Source organism: Hevea brasiliensis, chromosome 5 (genome assembly GCF_030052815.1).
Source record: "Hevea brasiliensis isolate MT/VB/25A 57/8 chromosome 5, ASM3005281v1, whole genome shotgun sequence".
NCBI classification, from domain to species: domain Eukaryota; kingdom Viridiplantae; phylum Streptophyta; class Magnoliopsida; order Malpighiales; family Euphorbiaceae; genus Hevea; species Hevea brasiliensis.
The window spans coordinates 105,781,191-105,802,318 of NC_079497.1; the positions used below are offsets into that span (position 1 = coordinate 105,781,191).

The 21,128-nt window shown below is 33.2% G+C and overlaps 2 protein-coding genes across 3 annotated transcripts; one reads left to right on the forward strand and one right to left on the reverse strand.

Annotated features, from left to right (window-relative positions):
* The first annotated feature begins 6,922 nt into the window (after positions 1-6,922).
* On the forward strand, positions 6,923-9,666 carry LOC110636790 (uncharacterized). 2 transcript variants are annotated; one of them, XM_021786632.2, is made up of 4 exons: positions 6,923-7,138; positions 7,743-8,282; positions 8,875-8,940; positions 9,057-9,666. In XM_021786632.2, the coding sequence occupies exons 1-4, from the start codon at positions 7,007-7,009 to the stop codon at positions 9,114-9,116; spliced, it is 798 nt and encodes a 265-aa protein (XP_021642324.1). In that variant the 5' UTR covers positions 6,923-7,006; the 3' UTR covers positions 9,117-9,666. The 2 variants fall into 2 exon arrangements, with proteins under 2 accessions (XP_021642324.1, XP_021642325.1); XM_021786633.2 differs by having other exon boundaries at positions 6,928-7,138; positions 7,755-8,282.
* A 2,662-nt stretch (positions 9,667-12,328) lies between these two features.
* On the reverse strand, positions 12,329-18,313 carry LOC110636783 (squamosa promoter-binding-like protein 9). Its single transcript, XM_058147307.1, has 3 exons — positions 17,622-18,313; positions 13,363-13,502; positions 12,329-13,245 (listed from the first exon to the last, which is right to left on the reverse strand). Exons 1-3 carry the CDS (start codon positions 17,975-17,977, stop codon positions 12,611-12,613), a joined length of 1,131 nt encoding a protein of 376 aa, XP_058003290.1. The 5' UTR covers positions 17,978-18,313; the 3' UTR covers positions 12,329-12,610.
* Positions 18,314-21,128: the final 2,815 nt, after the last annotated feature.

A 21,128-nucleotide genomic window follows, 5' to 3' on the forward strand; every position in this document is an offset into this window, starting at 1 on the left:
TGATTTAATTAATTAATTAAAGAGTTTAATTGATTAATTAAATAGGTTTGGTTTGCAATTAAATTGCAAAGTCCTAGCATGACTTGAAACCAAATCTAGATTATTGGATGTGTAGTATAAATTAAATTTATATTTAAAGTGTTTAAATATGAATTTAATTAATGAGAAATTAATTAATAGAGATTAATTAATTAATTTATATTTGATATAAATTAATTAGAAGAAGAAAAATAATTATTTTGGGTTAAGAACTCAAAATTAAGACACAGGGGCATTTTGGTCATTTCACGATTGTGACACGTGGCAACATGAGATGGTGACACATGGGATTACACATAAGCTTGCCAAATGTTTTTAAATTATGTAAGATGATTAAAATCAAGATTAAATATAGGTTTGACACTTGGCACAATGTGATTGGGTCACTTAAACCTAGAGCTAATCAAAGGGTGACATGTGGCAAGGGTTTAATGTGTTAACCTAGCTATTTAAGTGTGGTTATGAAAAGAAAAAATAACTAGCAGCCACTTCTCTCCTTTGTCACGCCACTTTGAGGCTTTTCATCTATTCTTCTTCATCTCTCATCAATTCAAAGAGATTAGCCATCAATCTCTTGAATTAAGAACACTAGAAATTGTTTCTAGTGTCCTGTTTATCTCTAATCTCTTAAAAGGCGTAACTTGAATTTCTAATTAATAGAAAAGGCTTCAGAAGCTGTTCAAGGGCTGCCATAGGTGTTCTTGGTGTGGACAAGCTAGAGGATAACATCCGTGTCCTCAAGATGAATCTCAAAGGCGCAGACAGCATCAAGAGGTTAGTGTAATCGTTCTTGATTTAATCTAGGGTTCTAAAATTAATCTGATTAATTTTAAAATCTTAAATGGCAAATACAGATCCAAAAACATATTAAAAGAGTTTTAATATGTTGTTTATCATTGAAATCAAATAGATAAAAATAAATCTTGCATGATGCTTGTGACCCTAGGTGAAAATTTTTGAATTCAATGGTATAAACTTATGTTTTTCACGCTTCCGTTCCTTCATATAGATGGAGTGCGGTTCAAATGCAGTAGAAGAGATTGCCTGAAGGCAGTAGAAGTTTAGCTAGGGTAGTTAGAGGATCAATTCTGAGTAATATTGAGGTATAGATGACGTGTTAGGGATAGTGGAAAGGTATAAGTTTCTAACATGACAATCAGGTTCAAAAGAAAAATAGAGCTAAAGAATGGAAGAGTGAAAGTTCGGATTTGGGTAAGATAAAAAGAGTTGGCTAAAGAATAAACTAGAAAAACAGATTAGGATAAGATTAGGAAGAATAGAGCCAAGATACCGAGGAGGTGAATGTGGTTTTAAGAAGGGTAAACGAGATAAACAAAAAAGTAAGGATAGAGAGCGTAGGATGGCATTAGGAAGGACATTGTCAAGTTATGGAACCCAGAAGTACAGGACTTAGAGTAGGTCATAATTGATGTAGTGTAAGGAGCCTGAACTTAGAGCTTAGAGTTACAGGATCTGGATTAGACCTTATCTGTTTTCTACCCCCAAGGTAGGATAATGGGGCAATGACATAAGAACCCTTTTGGTTGTTGACAGTATAATGGAAATTAGGTGAGATGTGCAACCAAAGTAGGTAGCAGCTGTTAAGCGTGCTGTGGTAACTTGAATTGTATTTTCAGATAAAGAAGCAAGATCAGTAGGAGTAAGCTGGATAAAAGTCAACATAAGGGATTTAAATATGCAAGATGAGGGAAAAGAATGAGGGATAATGTCATAGAGGCTTGATGTTAAAATTTAGAATGGCGAGACCTAGAGTCTAAAATTGGAGTTAGACAGATATTTTTAGTGTTATCAATAGGATAATTATGTAAAAAAAAATTAAAAAAAAGGAAAGAAAATGAGTAATAATAAATAAATATATAATAGTATGATAATATATAGCAGAACACTAGTAAAGGTCAGAATAGGACAAGATAGGTATAGGTGTAATTATAAGATATTGAGAAGTACATAGATTAGAGGAGTGATTGTTGATAAAATTGGAGTAGATCTGAAAGAATCTATAAGTGCTTTTATCTTGTAAAATATAACCAAGTATAAGGAGTATTGGACAAATAATTATAAGTATGGAAGATAAATGGAGAGTAAGAAGGAAATAGTAAATTCTAAGATGATATGTCAGGTAGGACAACAGTATAACAAATGGTAAATACAATTGATATCTTGTAATAAAGCACAATAATTACAAAGAAATAATGAAACTAAAAAGGGAGACTAAGGGGTATGAGCTAAACCTTGTTTATCAAACAATGGCATACCAGAAATGGTGGGAGAACATTTCTCCTTCTTTCCAAATTAGCTCGTGTTTCGATTTTAAGAGATTATATTGAGAAGAGAGGTCGTGTCAAAATGACGCAATTGATTGAAAATTTGATGGGCGTTAGTACATATCCAATCTTTTGAGGCGAAAATGACGATAAGGGTGTACCTAATGTTAATTATGAAAGAATGATCAAAGAGGTGACAGGAGGAGTCAAATCGAGCTAGTTACTAGGGCTAACAACCCTTTTGAACTATAAGCCAAAGGAAGTGCTATTTGGTAATGAGTTATAGTGAGTGAAATTGTTACTAATGGTAAAAAAATTGAGGCTGAAGTTTGGAAAGCTGTAAGCAATAGATGTGGCTATATCAAGGAGAATGAACAAAGTATCTAGTTGGGAATTGTGGCAGAACACGCATTCACCACTACCCCGTTAGTCCAGGTGGAACTTATAGGCTCAAGGATTGTAGGGAATAATAATATTTTGATAGTCATGTTAGGAAGGAAGTACAAAGAGAAACATCTATGGTGAATATCCTAATGGGAACCAATTGCAGAGTTAAAATTCTAGAAGCAACAGAGTTAACAATCAAGTTAAGATTAAAAGGTAAAAAGGGTACAGTTAATGCTAATGGGATGACTATCGTCAAGGGAAAGACACAAGGCAAGGAAAGACAAAGAGGAATAGTATAAGAGAGACACTAAAGAATGACTAGGGCAAATTATGGTAAAATGGCAGGTTAAGAGAGTAGTGGAGCCTCGATCTAAGTAGCAATGTGTTAGGACGCATATCAGATAGTAAGAAGTTTCAAGCAAAAGTCTGGGGACTCTCTTTTCAAAAAGGGAGTAGGATATGGTTAGATATATTGACTGGGTGGCTTAGGAATACGTAGACTTTTGACAGGTCAGAGAAGAGACCCATTCCACTTTCTAGTTGGATAAATGGAATATGGATGTTCAACCCTGAGATGGAGCTCTACATAACTAGTTACATAAGATGAACAGAAGTTGATCTAAGGACCTTAGTAATGACACAAAGTAAATTGGAAGCTTGTCGTATCATGAAGTTAAGATGATGCGAACGTTTTGAATATAGAAGGGATCTAGCTAAAGATTCAAGGACCAACAAAATCAGTAATGATCTCGAATAAGGTATGTGAAAAAGTAGTTATTTCAGACGGGCACTTGATGAGACTTGGTAAAGCAGGCAAAGTCACATATTTGCCCTAGGAATTGGTAGTAAAAATGAACCAAGACTAGTATTGCTACATACCACATCTGAGTGCAGTGGGTGCATCATGGGTACTAGAGATATCAAGAAAAGATCAATGAGTACTCAAATATAATGGCGTAGTTTCAGATGGAGGAGTAATGCTCGCACTTGTACTAATAAATATTCTTTTCTTTATCCTCGGTTTATTCGAAAATTCGAGGAGAAATTTTTCTTAAGGGGGGAAGATTGTAATAACCTAAATTTTAAATTACAAATTTTATATTTTTATATGGTATTAAAATATTAATTTAATAGTATCTACTTAATTTATAATTATTAAATATCTTATTTTAATTGAAATGATTAGTTTTATAAATTAATATTAAATCAATTATCATAATATAGTTTGATTAAATTGTTATTAATTTTATAAACATTATAATAATTATCATCACTATATTTATTATTATTATTTTCTTTGTTGTCTAATTATACACAAAATTGTATTTAGAACCCAATCGAAAAGAATTTTGAATCTATTAAACTATCCCCAAAAAGTATTATTTTTATATATTATTATTACATATTATAAATATAATAAAAAAAAAGAAAAAAAAAAGAAATGGGGATGGGACTTGGTGTGTGACCACTGTCGCCGCCAGTCACTTTATTAAAAAAAAATAATAATAAAATTAACAAAAAGGGGAAGGAACCCCACCACCACCACCTTCTCTCTCTCTTCCTCCACACTCTCTCTCTCCTTTCGTCATTCTTCCGCGAGCCACCATCTACCGGCCGGCGACCTCCTTGGCAGCTCCACACTCATCGGCAATGTCACTAGCGGCGGTAACAATCTAGAATCCAGCCAGCAATAGAGAGAGAGAGAGAGAGAGAGAGAGAGAGAGAGAGAGAGAGAGAAAGGGTCCCAAACTTTGAATACTCGCATCCGACGATCCCGACTTCCGATTGGAGTGATTTCAGTGGCTATGGACTCCTAAGAGAGAGCTTTTTCAGATGAGACCAGCCTCACCGGATTTGGTGGCCGTTTCCGACGCCGACGAGGAGAGAGAAAATTGATTTTTTTTTACTTTCCGACAAGATTTTTGACAATCCGACTGTTGGATCGACAATCTAAGACTACCTATGGACTCAGGAGGAGGAGAGGAACATTTTAGTGTGACCAAATCCGACAGATGTTGCCAGTGACCGGCGGCTGGGCACCGTGCGCGGTGGTTCTGGCAGTGGCTCCGGCGAGCTTTGAGGATAATTCAACTTCCAGAGGCTTCCTCATAAATTTTTGAAACATAGATAAGTTTTGGGTAAGATTATTTTCATTATTTCTCAGTCTGCGGTGCTTAAATGCAGTGTTTCTTAAATAGGAAAAAATTGGAGAAACATTTTAAGAAAAATATATGATGAAAGTAAAATTATTTGGAGATGTTTTATGGTATTTGTTGAATTTTTAAGTGATTGTGGAATATTTTTGAAAAATATATGTATGTTTTAGTTAGATTTTTATCATCTGAGCATATAAGATCATCTGGATTTATAGTATTTAAATTTTATATGATTAGTTGAAGCTTGAGGATGGAAATTTAAATATGTGAATATTGAATTAGGTTGAATTAAGAATATGCTGGCTTTTGGAAACTTATGGAATTGAGTAATATTCTTGAATAAAATATTTATGGGTGATTAGAAAATTATAATTCCTTTTGTGATAGCTTTATAATTTTATTAAGGACTGCGGGCTAAAATTTTAGAATTTTTAGAGCTTGTTTGAGTGGATTTTTACAAAATGTCAATTATAAAGATTAAAATATAATTTTTCAAGTTTATGACTATTGTCTGATTTGGAGGACCCAGGAGGGACCATATGATATTGATGAGATGTGATTGTGGAAATTGAGAATTTAGAAGTGTTATTTGAATCTTTTTGCAGGTTGGGTAGGTCCTAAGTATAGGGGAAACTCTGTCGAATTTTCGGCATAAATTTGGATTGCCTCTTTAGATTTATTTTTATTTGAATTAGCACTAATAAATTCACAATAAAATTATGTAGGTGATCAGGGTCAACCATCTTTCTTCACCCAACCTCTACAGTCGTCTCTGGTGTACTGTGAATAAAATACTAATTTTAATTATAATTTCAATATTATTATGTTCAAGCATGCCCATGCATCACTTATAAATATGTATCTATGTAGTTAAACACTAGACACGTTTTATAATGCATTCTTAATTGATGAAGTGCCATGGTTATTATTTATAGTAATTTGGAGCAGTGTGCGTGTATGTGGTATGTGGTATTGGATATGGATAAGACAGATAGACGCGGCTTGAGAGACACTCGCTAGGACCCAGTCCTTTATGGATAAGTCGGGGTAGGCACGGCTTGAGAGACACTCGGTGGCCCCCGCATTTGGTTTATCAAGTGAAAGTCCGGCTTGAGAGATACTCGCTGGTAGAGGTTGGATTAAGAGAGCTGTATAGGGGATCAGCTCTCATATATGTACTGTTTGAACAGTATTGGGTGTGTGAGTGCTCCAAATTACCTTTTTACTGTTATGATGTGATTTGTATGAAATTTATGATGATGTTGTATTCTATTCCTTAGGATGCATTAGTTTTAGATAGCTATATAAATTATACTTAAAATTAGTATTTTACTCTCTGAGTTGAACGCTCACTCCTGTTCACCTATTTTTTCAGGCTACAGGAGGGGTTCTTTTACAGAGCAACCTACTTTCTTTCTTGCAGGTTTAACGTCGGTTATTTAATTGTTTTATTATTTTTCTAAATTTGAAATCTAGAACTCTGCATGTGTTAGTAGTAGTATAGACCTTGCTATAAATCGTATTAATTTAAAGTCTTGAGATTAATAAATGAAGATTTGTATGGTATTTAAACAATTTGTAAGTGATAGTATCAGGGTTGAGTGAGGCTCCCCTGACTTCAGTTTTTTATAGTTATCGGATTGGGTTGACCCGAATAAAAAATATTTTATTTAATTTAATTTTATTTACATGTTGGCCCTAAGTTTTTAGGCCTTAGTTATAGATTTGAGAACAGTAAAGCTTACTACGGGCCTCGGGGGTTTTATGCTAATCAACCGTGTTAGAGGAGCTAATAACTTTTTTATTTAAATAATTTTTTATTTATATATATATAATTTTTATTTAAATTTGATTTAATATAAATTTAAAAATAATATATATGATGTGATTCAAGGTGTAAAATAAATAAAATTTTATATTTATATGTTAAATTTATAACATTTTTCCCATTTACATAACCGTATCAGTTTGCTTTGACCAGCAGAAAACTGTTGTGGTCGTTGACGATGCCTAGTAGATGGATGGACTGGGCTTGGGTTCTTGAATCATCGTCGGTTCAGTAGTGGCCCATCTACGGCCTTCTCTTGTTTTCTTCTGCTAATTTTCCGAGTCTCTCCCTTCAAGCTACGTCTCACAGTAATGGCTGAATCAACGAAAAACCGAACAGGAAATGGACGAAATGAAGAAAATGAAGAAGAAGATTACATGGGAGACCTGTCTCAATTCCTTCCTCCTGAAATCTCCAACTCTTCTAATGTCTCTGCCGAAAAGGTCAGTGTTGGATTCTGTAGTAATCTTCCAGAACATTTATTTACTCTCTGATTACGGTGAATGAATCTATGTTTACATGTTTTTTTCCTTTGTTTTTCAACAAATCCCATGAAGGAAACTGTGCTATTTGATTACGTATTTAGATGTTTTATCACATATAAGCATTTTATATTCATTGCAGCTCTCTGAGTAAAAAAACCCTAAATTTTATTTTTTTCGGCCTGAGACTTAGACCAATTGAGTATGTAACAAGCTTCTGCAGGAAAAGAAGCCAATGTTAGCCGTGTAAACATGTAAATGAACAAGGAAATTAATAGAATTGGATAGTTTTAAAATCTCTCTCTCTCTCTCTCTCTCTCTCTCTCTCTATATATATATATATATATATGTTGTGTGTGGACTTTATTTATATTGTGAGGAGCAGTGATTTATTAGGGTTTGTTTTTTTTCTCCAAATATGTTTCCAACTTTATGGAGCTATTAGTTTTCCCCAGGCTTTGTATTCTCTTAGACGGTAGGAATCAGCAAAATACTGGGATTTTTACATCTAATTTTTATTTTCATTTCTTATTCTTTTAGTGACTGAGGCACACAGTGATCATAGTCATTTGTGCAGATTTTGAGCAACAATACCTCAGCTGTTCAATCATCTAAGAAGAAGTCCAAAACTCTCAGCTGGCAAGAGCGGCGGAGACTCGAAAGAGAGAGAAACCAACAAGAAGAGGATGAGCAAACCTTAGCAAAAATAGAGGCTCCAATTCCACAATCTAACATTGGGTTTAAGTTGTTACAGCGAATGGGGTATAACCCTGGTTCATCACTTGGTAAGGAGGGCTCAGGAAGAGCTGAACCAGTGGGGATTGAGATTCGGCGGACACGAGTTGGGATCGGAAGGGAGGATCCGCATAAGGAAAAAAGAAAGAGAGAGGAGCTTGAGGCTGAGAGGAAGACAAGGAAGGAAGAGGCTTTGGTGGCAGAGTTCGGATCTAGGCAGAAGTCACAATGGCGGAGTAGGAGGGTTGTAGTAAATTTCAGAAAAGCAAAAGCAGCTCTTGACCAATTGGAGAACAAAGAAGTTGAGGAAAAAAAGAATGAGGAGGAGGAGGAGGAGGCTGAACAGGAGGAGGAAGAGATAACTGAGGAGGTGTGTTCCTCTTTAGAAGTTGTTTTTAGTTACTTACTGCATTTAATTACATAATTGGGACTGAAATCTATTGAGTGAATTCAAAATGAGCTTCTTATTGATGTGCTTGCAACTAGTGTTCGGTTTGGTTTGGTTTGGTTTGGTTTGGGAATTGAAAATCCTCATAACCAAACCGAACCTCAATTCTTAAAAAGTTTAAGGACTAAAACTACAACCCAAAAGACTGATAACAGGAACTGAATCAACTGTAATTTCAGCTCTGTATGGTTCTTTGATTCTTTCCTCATGAGAACCAAAACCAAATCGAATAGAAATTCGATTCGATTCTTTAGATCTCACCTCACCTCAACTATTTTGTTAACAGAAACATACCTTAGGGATTAACTTGTTTCTCATGAAAAATAGAGGGACAAAACTGTGTTTTTTGTCATACTACATTGTAAATTACCCTATAGTTTACTAGTGATTCTACCTCATTAGGTGGAACCAACCCGTTGTTGGCGCTTTTGTTCAATACTAATTTCATATTATCTTCATTCTATGTAAAAGTTTTACTTTGAGACCCTAATGGACTATGGACTTGTGGATGCAGGATTTGCAAGAAATATTGATAAAGTTGAGAGGTGAATATAGATACTGCCTGTTTTGCGGATTTCAGGTAAGTCAATATCTTACATTCTGGAAGAATTTGAAGCATTTCAAACTCGTAGACAACACAAACTCATGCATCTTTAGTTCCAAATTTTGAAACAATGCATTTGCTGTTTGTTTCAGTATGAAACAATGGAAGCGCTTCTATCCAACTGCCCTGGAACAGATGAAGATGACCACTAGACTATATTTATGTCTCAGCTTTATCAATATTAGTTGGATAAACATTGCTTCCATCCAACTAAGATGCCACCGAGATACAAACTCGTTAATGAGATTTGGAAGTTATGTGGGTATACTTTTGCTTCCATTTTCTCATATTTGCAGCAGGGTGGAATTTCTGTTATTTTGCTTTCTAGAGAGGATGTGAAGAAAAAAGTAGGAAGGTGACGAGTCATTTTCGTCTATGAGATCACATGTTGCTGTTGGGATTTACATCCATGGTAAATCATTTAAACAATTCTTATAGGCTCTTCCATGCTGACGGATAGATAGCTGCACCATCTTCATCTTTATCCAATTAGATTGAGACAGATATCATGCTGTGAAATCATATGGAACTGAATTTGCTTCAATCATCATTAGAAATGCGCATATCATTATTAGAATAGTGAGGTACAATAACAATTCAAAGAGAAGCAATATTTTGATGATATTGTTCAGGATGTTTGTTGTTGCACTCTATGTTGTTAATAACTTAATATAACCACCCCACCCTGATTGCCTTGTCAAATGCAATCTTGACTCGAGAAAGTTGCCTGCACCATAGCCTCTTAACCATAGCTTCTTCTTCTTCTTCTTCTTAATATAAGTGATTTATGTCAACTCTATTCAAATCCATTACTATATTTTTCTTATAAAAAAATGCAATTACATTTATGCAGAATAAATTCTAGTTAAAAAGTTTTATTATTTTTGAAAATATTATATGTAATTAGTATTATTGTTAAAATATATAGGAAACACTTCAACTAATTTATGCACAACAAAACATTTAGAACTATTAAATATGAATTTAACCATTGGAAATAAATTTAGCCATTGGAAATAAAGAGAGAACCATCACTAGGGAAAACTATTGCTTGATTTTTGGATGTTATCATTATTAATCAGTCCCTCTGTTATACGTTAATTAGTTTGTGATATAATTTCGTCAATAAAATAGTCTAAATTTAATTATTTATGTATATTATGTTAGTCAAGCTATAAAAGATCATTCAAATGAGAGATGCAAGTTTTCTATTCCTAAAATACTCCTAAAATCCCCCACCATTTTTTTCTCTCTGCTCATTCTTCTTTTCCAACCTTAAATCTCGTTGTTAGGGAAGAAGTTTTTAGAGATAAGTAAGGATTTTAAAGTATCGAAAGTTTTTTTTAAAGAGAGAAGGTTTTTTGAGGTTTCAAAAATTTCAAAACTTTTTTTTTTCATTCCGCCAAATTGTTAGGTTGGGTGGTTTTAATATCTTACTTTATTCATTCTCTTCGTTTACACGCACGTTTGGACGAGGGTGAATGAGGGGTAAATAAAGTTAAAGAAGGGTATGTGAGTTATTTATCACTATTTGAAAATAGGTGAATTAATAGAGGATAAGAGTAAGGGTAAGTCTCACTCTCCCTTGTCCCTGAAATCTCAATTTTTCTTACACCTCAAATTTGGGTGTTTATAAAACTTCACTTACTTCATCTAAACACACTTCTAGATGAGAGTGAAGGAGAGATAAATAAAGGTAAGGACAGGTATGTGAGTTAAGTATCCCTCTTTGGAGAAGGGTAAATTGACGGAGAGTAAGGGTAATTTTATATTCCTTTATCCCTCAAATCTCAATTTTTTTTAGGGGAGATGAGAGCTATGCTTATTTTTTTGTTTTTATATCCTTTAAGTTTACGCTTTCTTCACATTTTTCCAAATATAAAAAATATACATTACTCTCTTTAATTTCCCATTAATTCACTCATTTCTAAACATAAAAATATTTTTATGCTAACCCTCCTTATCCTTTTTTATCCTTCTACTATTTATCCTTGCCTCACTCTATCCAAACATACCCTAATGCTCTTTGTCTTGTGTCTTTGTCCGTCTCACCACCACCAATATCAATGCTTCCCTCTCTACCTCCATTGTTGATAGTCTGCAACCCCTCTCCGCTTATAATCACACCCACCTGACCATATCTCCTTGTTGCCTCCAACGATCGACGACCTTTATGATTTCATGCAAGCCGTGTCCCTTTTTGCTATAACATCATGATCGATGACCTCTCTGATTTCATACAAGCCATGTCTCTTAATTACTCTAATATCAAGATCCACAACTTCTCTTCACCACCAATATCAATGCTTCCCTCTCTACCTCCATTGTTGATAGTCTGCAACCCCTCTCCGCTTCTAATCACACCCACCTGACCATATCTCCTTGTTGCCTCCAACGATCGACGACCTTTATGATTTCATGCAAGCCGTGTCCCTTTTTGCTATAACATCATGATCGATGACCTCTCTGATTTCATACAAGCCATGTCTCTTAATTACTCTAATATCAAGATCCACAACTTCTCTTCACCTCTAATCATGCCTCCAATAATCACCCTTTCTAACAATCCCAACCTTGAGAAAGGGAGATAAACGGGTACAAACAACTGAGTGGGTTGAAGATTAAAATACTCCATCTTCTAATTTCAGTTGTTCTTCAAGCCTCAAAGCATACTCGAGTTTGGGACAGTAATAGGTACATACGAAAATTGCTTTATCTGAACTTGATTACTAGTCTCAATATCTGAATTCATTTCAAACCTGATCAAAATTTATTATAAATTATCCAAACTTGTGACAAACCTACCCAAGTTGTGACCTCAAGCTGCTAGTCTTTTATGTGCTGGCAATGTATGTACTCGCTAGATTTAGTTGGGCTTTTTAAATTTTCTTTCAATTCGCATTCCCATTTTTGCGGTTGAATGATCATTTTGGGAGATTTGTCTTTAGAAGGATTTGATTTTTTTTTTTCTGATGTATATAGAAGATTTGATTTATTTATTGTTGTTTGATGCTACCTCTTTTGAGGAATTCTTTTATTATCGTAGATAGAAAGTAATGAATTTATCTGAATTTGATAGCCTATTGATGATGTTGAAGGGGGAAAATTATACAATAAACTTATGTAAACCTCATCACAATTAATGATTATAATAAAATAATATTTTACCATATAAAAATTCCTAAATTCTACTTCAATGAGCACGCATTAAATTACTTCATATAGTATTTGATACATGAATTCAGTGCTTGCGAGCGATTTTTATTGGCCTTCTTCCTGCAACCAATGCCAAATTGTCAATTAGAAAAGCAGTTCTTTTAGAGGATATGGATTCCTTTAAAAAGGAAACCTGAAAAACCAATGCTTCCAGGGACAATTCAAAGCATAATTTCCATACGTGGCAATATGGCTCTGGAACTCATAATTGTCCTGTATCCTCGAGCAATTTCTATCAGATGATTTTACAGAAATGACACCTTGCTTGATGTTATATTACAATCTTAAGCAAATACAGACCTAAAGCTGAACGAGTCAAATATGGGTTTGTCCCAACAAAAGATGAGATCACTTTCCTGACATGCATATTCCAATTTATTAGTAACCAACTTCCAGAAGCCTTGCATAATAACCAGACAAAATGGGTCACTTAAAGCGACCAGTGCATATGCTGAGCAGAAGAGTCGTATGCTCTGGAGTGGTCAAGTTCCATGTACTGCTTTGTATTCTGTTGAGATAAGTCAAGATCACCAGAGAACTGACTGTTCAGAGGCTGTGAAATCTGACCCAGACACAGATCGTGGCACATCTGGTGCGAACTGCTACTAGCTTCGCTGCCCTTGAAACACCAAGTATGGTTTGGATATTGATTGACAATAGCACAATGAGGAGCTGTTGATTGAGCCATGGAAGCCCCTTGGGGATTATTAACCATGTCCTTCACCCCAAGCCCTGATGCTTGGTTTCTTGGGCCCCATTGTTGATTTGACAGAAGAGAGAGAGCACAGCTAGAGTCAGCGATGCTGACTCCTGTGTAGCATTCTCCTGAAGGAATTACAGAATTGGAAAAACCAGTCCCACTTGCTGAACCTTGCATGTAAATGTTGGATGGAGGATTCTGAGAGCTATTCTGCCATGGAGGATGAGGAAGGGACCTTCCTACTGCTGTGGTTTGATTCCCAGGCACCCGTTCACAGGATCTTGCAGGCGGCCATGCATCCCTCCCACTAAGCCTCGAGTAAGCACTGAAATCCACAAGAATGCCCCCAGCTCGGCTGCTGTTATCTGTCACCACATGATCCAAGCAAGTAATGATATTAGAAGCATAAAACAAAGTTAAATATGTCCCATGGCAGTTGTAAAGAGGACCTCTGAAAGTGATTCACTCTGGTAAACTCTTACCAAAAATTGTTGAAAAAAGTCTGTTATAGCGAGATGACAGCACTGATCCAGTTGGTGGCTTCCTCCGCCGTTCATTATGACCAGCTAGGCGTCTGCGACAACTTCGTTTTCCTTGGTCAAATTCAGGAAGCTGATGAAATCTGATCACAAACTAACACACAAGTTATTAGCAGGCAGTGAAAAAAAAATGAAAGCACCAGTTATCTCCACATGAGTATAAATTCATAACAAAAATGAAAAAGAAAAAATGAGGATTCTGTGCCATAGGGCTTTTGCAATCCATGGAAAACTGGGAAGAAAAAAGTTCAAGTAACTCCTTCATTTCATCCCAATCCCATGCATAGGAATTATAAAAACACAAAGCAAGCCATCAAAATGATGAAAAGCCTGCAGAGTCCAGAGGGTGTCCCAAGTAAACTGTGACACAGCCAAGGTAAAACATGCTCCAAATTGAAATATTTTCCTAACCTCTGCAAGTGAAACAAATAGAACTACAGTCCCCAGTTTGAAAAAATTCAATTTTTGATTTAGGACATAAGAAAAGAAAAAGATATGAAAATGCTACTGCCTATCAAAACAAAAAGGCAGCAAAATGAGATGCAGACACTATATTGAAATAGACAAGAAACAATCTAGAAGTATATTTACACACTTTCAACTTCCATCAGACGATTTCCGTAAGTCATTCTTAACTGTGCTCCATTTGCTGATTTCACACTTCTGTCTCAGACATTCCAATGCCACCTCAGATGCTCTTAGTGTTAAAAAAAAAATCTATGAAAATTGGAAAAAAAAGAGCTGTGAACATTTTAGAGAAGATCTTTTACATATCCAAAATCAGTGACCATGAGAACTAGGTTTCCACAGTGACAAGCCATCCTCACATTGTGAACATTAAGTAAAAAACATTTTAAAAAGTGATGATAATAAAAATAGAACACATAATTCAAAGGGATGTTAGTTTCATCATTCATGCAGCTTCAAACGTACAAAAGGGGTGCAAAATCTTGTTCAAATAAGCAAACTATTATAACTGAAACTTCCAGTAAAAGCATGTATAGTAGCCTTCTTTAAGTTTCTAAACAAGAACCTAAGGAACCCACAATTCATGGAAAGAAATATAGTTTCACTATCCAACTGTTCTTGTCAACACAATTTACAGAAAAGAGAACTTCAAAAGATCCAATTTTTCATTCCTTGCCCATTGCATTCCTCAAACACAATTTGCGCTGGTTGCTAGATCCTTTAAATTCCACCGGAATTAAAAAAAAATAATAATAATAACAGAAGTTTGATCAACATGACAAAGTTGTGATTATAGACATTCAAAACGTAAATTTAACTGAAATGCCAATTTACCAATTTCATGCTTACTTGGATATATTTTCTCAGATGATGTTTGTTCACACCCGATAATTTTAATTTGACAAGAGACCCTAACCATGGAGGGAAATGGAATAGTGTTATTAAGGCGAGAGGTAACTTATGGCCATAGGTGAGAAATAAGACGAGAGCCTTTTTGAAGTGAAGCGCCATAGCATATATATATATATATATATTAACATAAAAATATCATACTTTTAATTACTTTAATTAGTGAAAAAGCATATTGAAAAGAAGAAAAAACATATTATTTGCACTATGTAATATAAAAGAAATAAAAAGTAGAAATAATAAGGTTATAGAAAGGAAACGAAATTCAAAGAAAGATTAGTTAACTCCACTTTAGTAAAGGGTTTGGAGAGAAGATAAGAGGAGAGGAGGAGGAGAGAATAGAAGAGGGGAGAAGGAAGAGAGGAGGAGGAAAGAAAGGAGAGAAGAAGGGAGAGAGGAGAAAAAAAATGAACCCTAAAAATAAAAATAAAAATAAATGTTACTTTGAAAGAGGTATGCCTCACCTCGCCTAGCGCCTCAACGGGAGAGGCACTCACCTCTTGGAACTGGGCTGTGCCTTGCCCATTGCCTTTAATAACATTGAAATGGAGAGGAGAAAAAATGAATAAATAAATCTAATTTCTCCAATATCTCGTGTTTGGACATTAAATAGAGAAGAGAAAGGAGTAGAATAAAAGAAAAAATTTATTTCTCAAATCCTCTTAATTGATCCAAAATAATTCCCACTAAATTGGAGTGAAATGGAGGGGAATTTGGGAATAAATGTGTTATTTATATTAAAATTACTTAGATGCCCATACAATATAATAGGAAAATGTGGGTATAAATGTAATAGTTATTTTCCTTTTTTTCTCTACTATTCTAATAATCTATCCAAACAACATAAAAGAAAGGATCCAAACAAAGGGTCGAGAAAATATTTTTGAGCTCAAAACTCTTGCATTTTGCCGCGCCTTACCAAATCTAATTTTCCATCATAAGTTTCACATTTTATCACACATATCATTCACCGATCAAACTGAAATTGAAAAACCGAACTTGAAATGCATTGAAAGTTCTGTTCGGTTATGGGTCCTAGGCAAATCCTGAATGGAAATGGGATTAGAATCAAAACCGCACAACCCTAGTTCTTATGACTAACCATTTCAAAATTAATATCAAACCAATTTTTAATACCCTCTAACTAACATATTTAAAGAGGTGCTTTTCTTCACTGCAATTCCAACAACAATGCGAAACAGAGCTAAAGAAGTACTTCAACCTAGTTCAAACTTGGAATCTAAACTCCATCTTTCTTCTTTTTAAATCATCTTCGACACATAAATTAAACGTATCAAACAAAATTATAATTTTCCTTTAATCAATGGTATTTGACAATTTCCCCTTCTTTTCAACACATTAGAAAATGTCATAATCAGAACATTATAAAGCAAAAAAATCCAGTGTACTAGAAAAATCCCTAAATGGGTGATTCTCTTCCCCAACTCACATTCATCAAGTGTACATGCTAATTTGACAAAAACCAAAATTGCAAGAAATCTTTTGCACGTGGGGTTTGATAGAGACTTTTTTTTTTTTACCCTTTCTTTGTTTCCTTTTTCCCCCTTGAATAGTTTTACATCAATTTTGCCTTTTTCTTTTTGGAAATTTACTAGATAAACTCTTCATCCCAATTTGAATTTGAAAGTTGGACAATCTTAGTTGAAATCCCCATCTGATAACGTTACATGCATTAGAAATGTAACATTTTCAACTTTTTTTTTTTATGTCTTTCATAGTTTTCCATCTAAAAGATTGTTCAAGCTTGTGAAATTCTTGAATTCTGCAGGTGTAGTTCACTTCTATACTATCTTATGTACCAAAAAGGAAAGGGAAAAAAAAGCATCTTGTGTGCAATACTTTTGTGTTTTAGACTTTTGTTCAAAGAAGGGAGAAGGGATCAATGAAACTATTGATGTAATTATTCCAAGTATATTTAGTGTCATACGTATAATGGTCATAGTGGGAGTTGCCACTCCAAGATCTATTACTGAGATAACTAGAATTTCAATAACTATAAAAGGAACTTTTTAGTTTAAGAAAAGTATGATCATTAGGGGTCAGTAATATAACTGAAAAATCGAACCAAACAATTTTAATTCTATTTTTCAGTTAGTTCACCTCTGTTAATTTCTTAATCCGGGGCTTTTTCATGAGCATAGGATTGCCGTTAGAACACTTTTTCATGATAGTATTGGCCTTGGAAGCCACGTTGAGAATTTATTAAGACTTCTAATTTCAGTCTTGCACAAGAGAAAGACTTAAAAAAAGAAAGAAAAAGAAAACAAAAGAAGTGTACATGATTAGGAATGCCTAAAAATCAGATAATTCACCAATAAGAACCAATAAAATCAAATTGAGAGACATGGATGAACTCACACAACAAAGATTAAAGCAATAAAGTACAGAATAAACATCCAAACAAAAAGCAAGAACCATGCCCAACAGAAACTACCAGTCCAATTCCCTGATAAATTATAATTTTGATTAATATGGTAGCCAAGAAGATAGAGAAGGGGTCAAAAAGAAAAAGTTTCAAAAGCCTATCCAAATTGACTGAGCAACATATTTACGACAAAGAAAGGCATCACAAAAACCCACCTAAAAGACATTGAAAGCTACTGTTTAATTTATGAACACCTGACTTCTGCCTCTTTCTACATCTACAAACTGAACAAAATACCCATTATCAAGCTAGCTAAAGAAAATTCTTTCAGCACTAATAGACATTAAAAAAAGAAATCACCAAGATCAAATTTTAAGAAAATAAAGTCAGGGTATATATATATAAAAAAAAATTAATAGAAAGGAATAACCCAACTCACCTACTACACTGCTGGCAAAATCTTTGCTCCAAACCAGCAACAATGACCTTAGGAGACTTAGAGTGCATACCACAAACTTTGTGCCTCGAATAATAAGCCTTAGCATCACTCAGATCCACTTTACATCCCTCAACTTGACACCTGGGTGGCTGCTGCTGCTGCCCAACGTGAACCTTCCTGGACGGGGCCCCGGACCCGGAAGATGAAGACCCGGGTGCAGATTTGGCCGGAGTTTTAGCCCCCGCATTCTCAAAATAGATTTTTTGGCCAAATTTCAACCCATTTATTGACTCGGCAGGTGGAGAAGTGGCGTTGGAGGTACCTGACTCTGTCAAAGAGCCCGAACCCATTTCCATAAGTGGTGCTCACAGTACATTCATGGTGTTTTTGTTGGTCATTGAAGAAGACTCGAGGGGCTCTTCTGACTTTATGTCTGTGATTATAAATAAACGGAAGTACACATATATAAGGAAATAGGAGAGAAGGGATGAGTTATACCAAGAGGAAGAAAAAGTAGGGAAAAGCAGACACCTGACACTGGCCCATGCCAGCGAGGGTGCAGTATAAGTACACTAACTGAACTGACCAAGAGAGACTCTCTTTCGCTTTGTCTCTGTCTATCAAAAACAATAGTGGAAAGAGAGGGTGAAGGATGAAAAAGGGAGATAAGGAGAGGCACTTTGGGGAGTTCAAGGAAGCTTTTTTTGTCTTTTATAATTTGCAGGGAGAAGTTTCACGGCCAACTAAACTCAACTGTCGTTTTAGAATGCTTTTTTCTGTTCGTCTCTTTGGCTTTTTTGTTTGTGTTTGTCCGTTTTCTTTCTTTCTCAATTGAAATCTATTCAAGGGAATCTTGATTATATTTTAAATTTAAGATATAAAATAAAATTTAATAATAAATTAAAAAAAATTTAAAATAATATATAAATTTTTTTTATCAAATAAAAAAAATGTTAATTGACTTATTATTTTTAAAAATATATCTAACATTAAAAGAAATTAATAATAAAATTTATAAGAAGTTAATTTATATAAATATATAAATACATAATAATAATTTTAAGAAAATATCAATTGACTCCTTTTCAATAATAAATCCGTTATTATTAAATACATTATAAATAAAATCTAAATAAAAAAAATCTCTACGTAAAATAAAAACAAATATAGTATTGAAAAAATTATTTTACTCGAATTTTAAATTATTTAAATTTTATTTATTAAAAATATTATATAATAATATTTATAATTATTATTATTATTATTATAAATACTCTATTTTATATTTAATTAATTATATATAAAAATTTAAATTTAATTTAAATCAAATTTAAACATTATTTTTCAAAGTCAAAACTCATCTTAAACTCATCTAATAAAAATGATAGGAAATTTTTAATTATTTTTATTAATAATATGTAATTATATTTTTATTATTAATTTATAAATTAACAACAAATAATATATAACTTTATACTTTTAGTTAATTTAATGCAATTAAATATTTTGATTTGATAATATTTGATATTTTTCTTAAAATTTAAAACTCCATTAAAATGCGGACCACAGCTGGGAGATATTTTCTCATTTTCTTCCATCACAGTAAAAAAAAAGTGTCGGGTGCCCTAATGGCAATTTTGGTTGTCCTATGAAAGGTCTGAAATACCCTTCTTTTAATTTTTTCGATCGGTGAGCCTGAGATTTGGGCAGTGTGGTGAAGTGCAGAAGTCCTTAATCGGAAATCTGATGATTGATGTATTGATTCAACAATCTCCTTTGTCCACGTCTACTTTCCCACTGTAATTAGGAGGTGCATGAAATAAAGGCAATAGATATATGGGGCAGAAATACAGTTGATAAAAATGGTAAAAAAAAGTAAAATACAGTAAAATAATAGTAATTTAAATAATTTAAAGACGATTATTGAAATTGATCTTTAAAATATGCTTGAAAATCATTTTCAACAACATATGATATTGGTAAGACGAATTAAAAGAGCACGTTTAACTCGATTTCAATTTCTCCTTATAAATAAGAAGGTAATTTTGTGAAAAGAGGCAGATAAAAATTTTGATATCAGCAATGATGTCACAGATGCTTAGTTGAATGGGAATTTAGGTTGGTGATATTTGGAAAATAAAAATAGAGGAAAGAAGGGCAAAAATGTGAAAAGGAAAAGAAAGGAAAGTGATTGACAAAGGGGGCATACCATTATTCCCCTCCGCAGAAATAATTTCAAATATCTCATGAGAAGATGTGAGCCTTTTTTGGGACTAGTGGCGTTGCCAAATGTGACCAATCGTTACCAGACCTCCCCACCCTCTAACGTCTTGTTTGGATAGGTTGAGAGGAGAGAGGAAAAAAAATAACTGGAGAAAAATAAAGTTGACATGATATTTTTTTTTATTTAAAAAAAAAAAAAAGAGGGGAGGGAAAATTTTATCATATTTGTTTTTAGTTATTTTTTTTAATTTAAAAAGAAAATAAGAAATCAAATAATTAAAGTAACTTATTTTGTTTTTTTTTTTTATTTTTTTTTATTTATCCAAACATAAGAAGATAAAATGAGTAATAAAAAATAAAAAAAGATTTTCTTCTTTGATTTTCTTTCCCCTCTAATTGTTTATCCAAAGAGAGTGTAAAGGTCTTATGCTGTTACAAACTCTTTTTTACATAAAAATTTAAATATTTATTATTCTTATCTAAATTTAATAATAAATATTTAATTTATATATCATTAAATTTATTTTTATATAAATCAAATTTATAATAATCACACCCTACACTGAATATAAACAATAAAATTTTAAATTTACACTTATATAAGATAAAATTTGCTTTTCTAAACTCATAATTTAATGTTGAATATACTATTTTTAATAAAAAAATATTAAATAAGTTCATGTACATCAAGGGTTAAACAAATTCAAAATTAAGTTTGGGATCCTATAAGTTCCTATATTTTTCAATTAAGGTCAAATAAGTCCTTACTTAATAAAATATTATTTTCTCTTTTTCTAATAATAAAATATTAAATATAATAATTTTGATATTAAAATTAATAAAAAAATTATTTTATTAGGTGAAAACTTATTTAACATTAATTAAAATATATAATTTATTTAACCTAAAATTTATTTTTAAATTTATTTCACCTTCAATATATATATACCCAACTAATAGAAAATTAGTAAACTATTATTTTAAGTAAATCTTATTATAATTTTATTTAATGTGTAATATATAGATTGATTGGCTGTATATACCCAATTATTAGTAAGACTCATCTTCTCTAGGTGTTTATTTGGAGTTTTTTTTTTTTTTTTTTTTGTTGCAATTTACTTGGAGTCTTTACGTCTAGGGTTTAGCAACTGAGTATTTTGGGCCTTATCATGTTGGGCTTGCGCTTGGATAGAACTTATTTGTACTTCTAGACCTTGTGCCTTCCTCTTTGTAATCTTGCCTATTTGGATGTTAACAATTAATATATATATATATATATATATA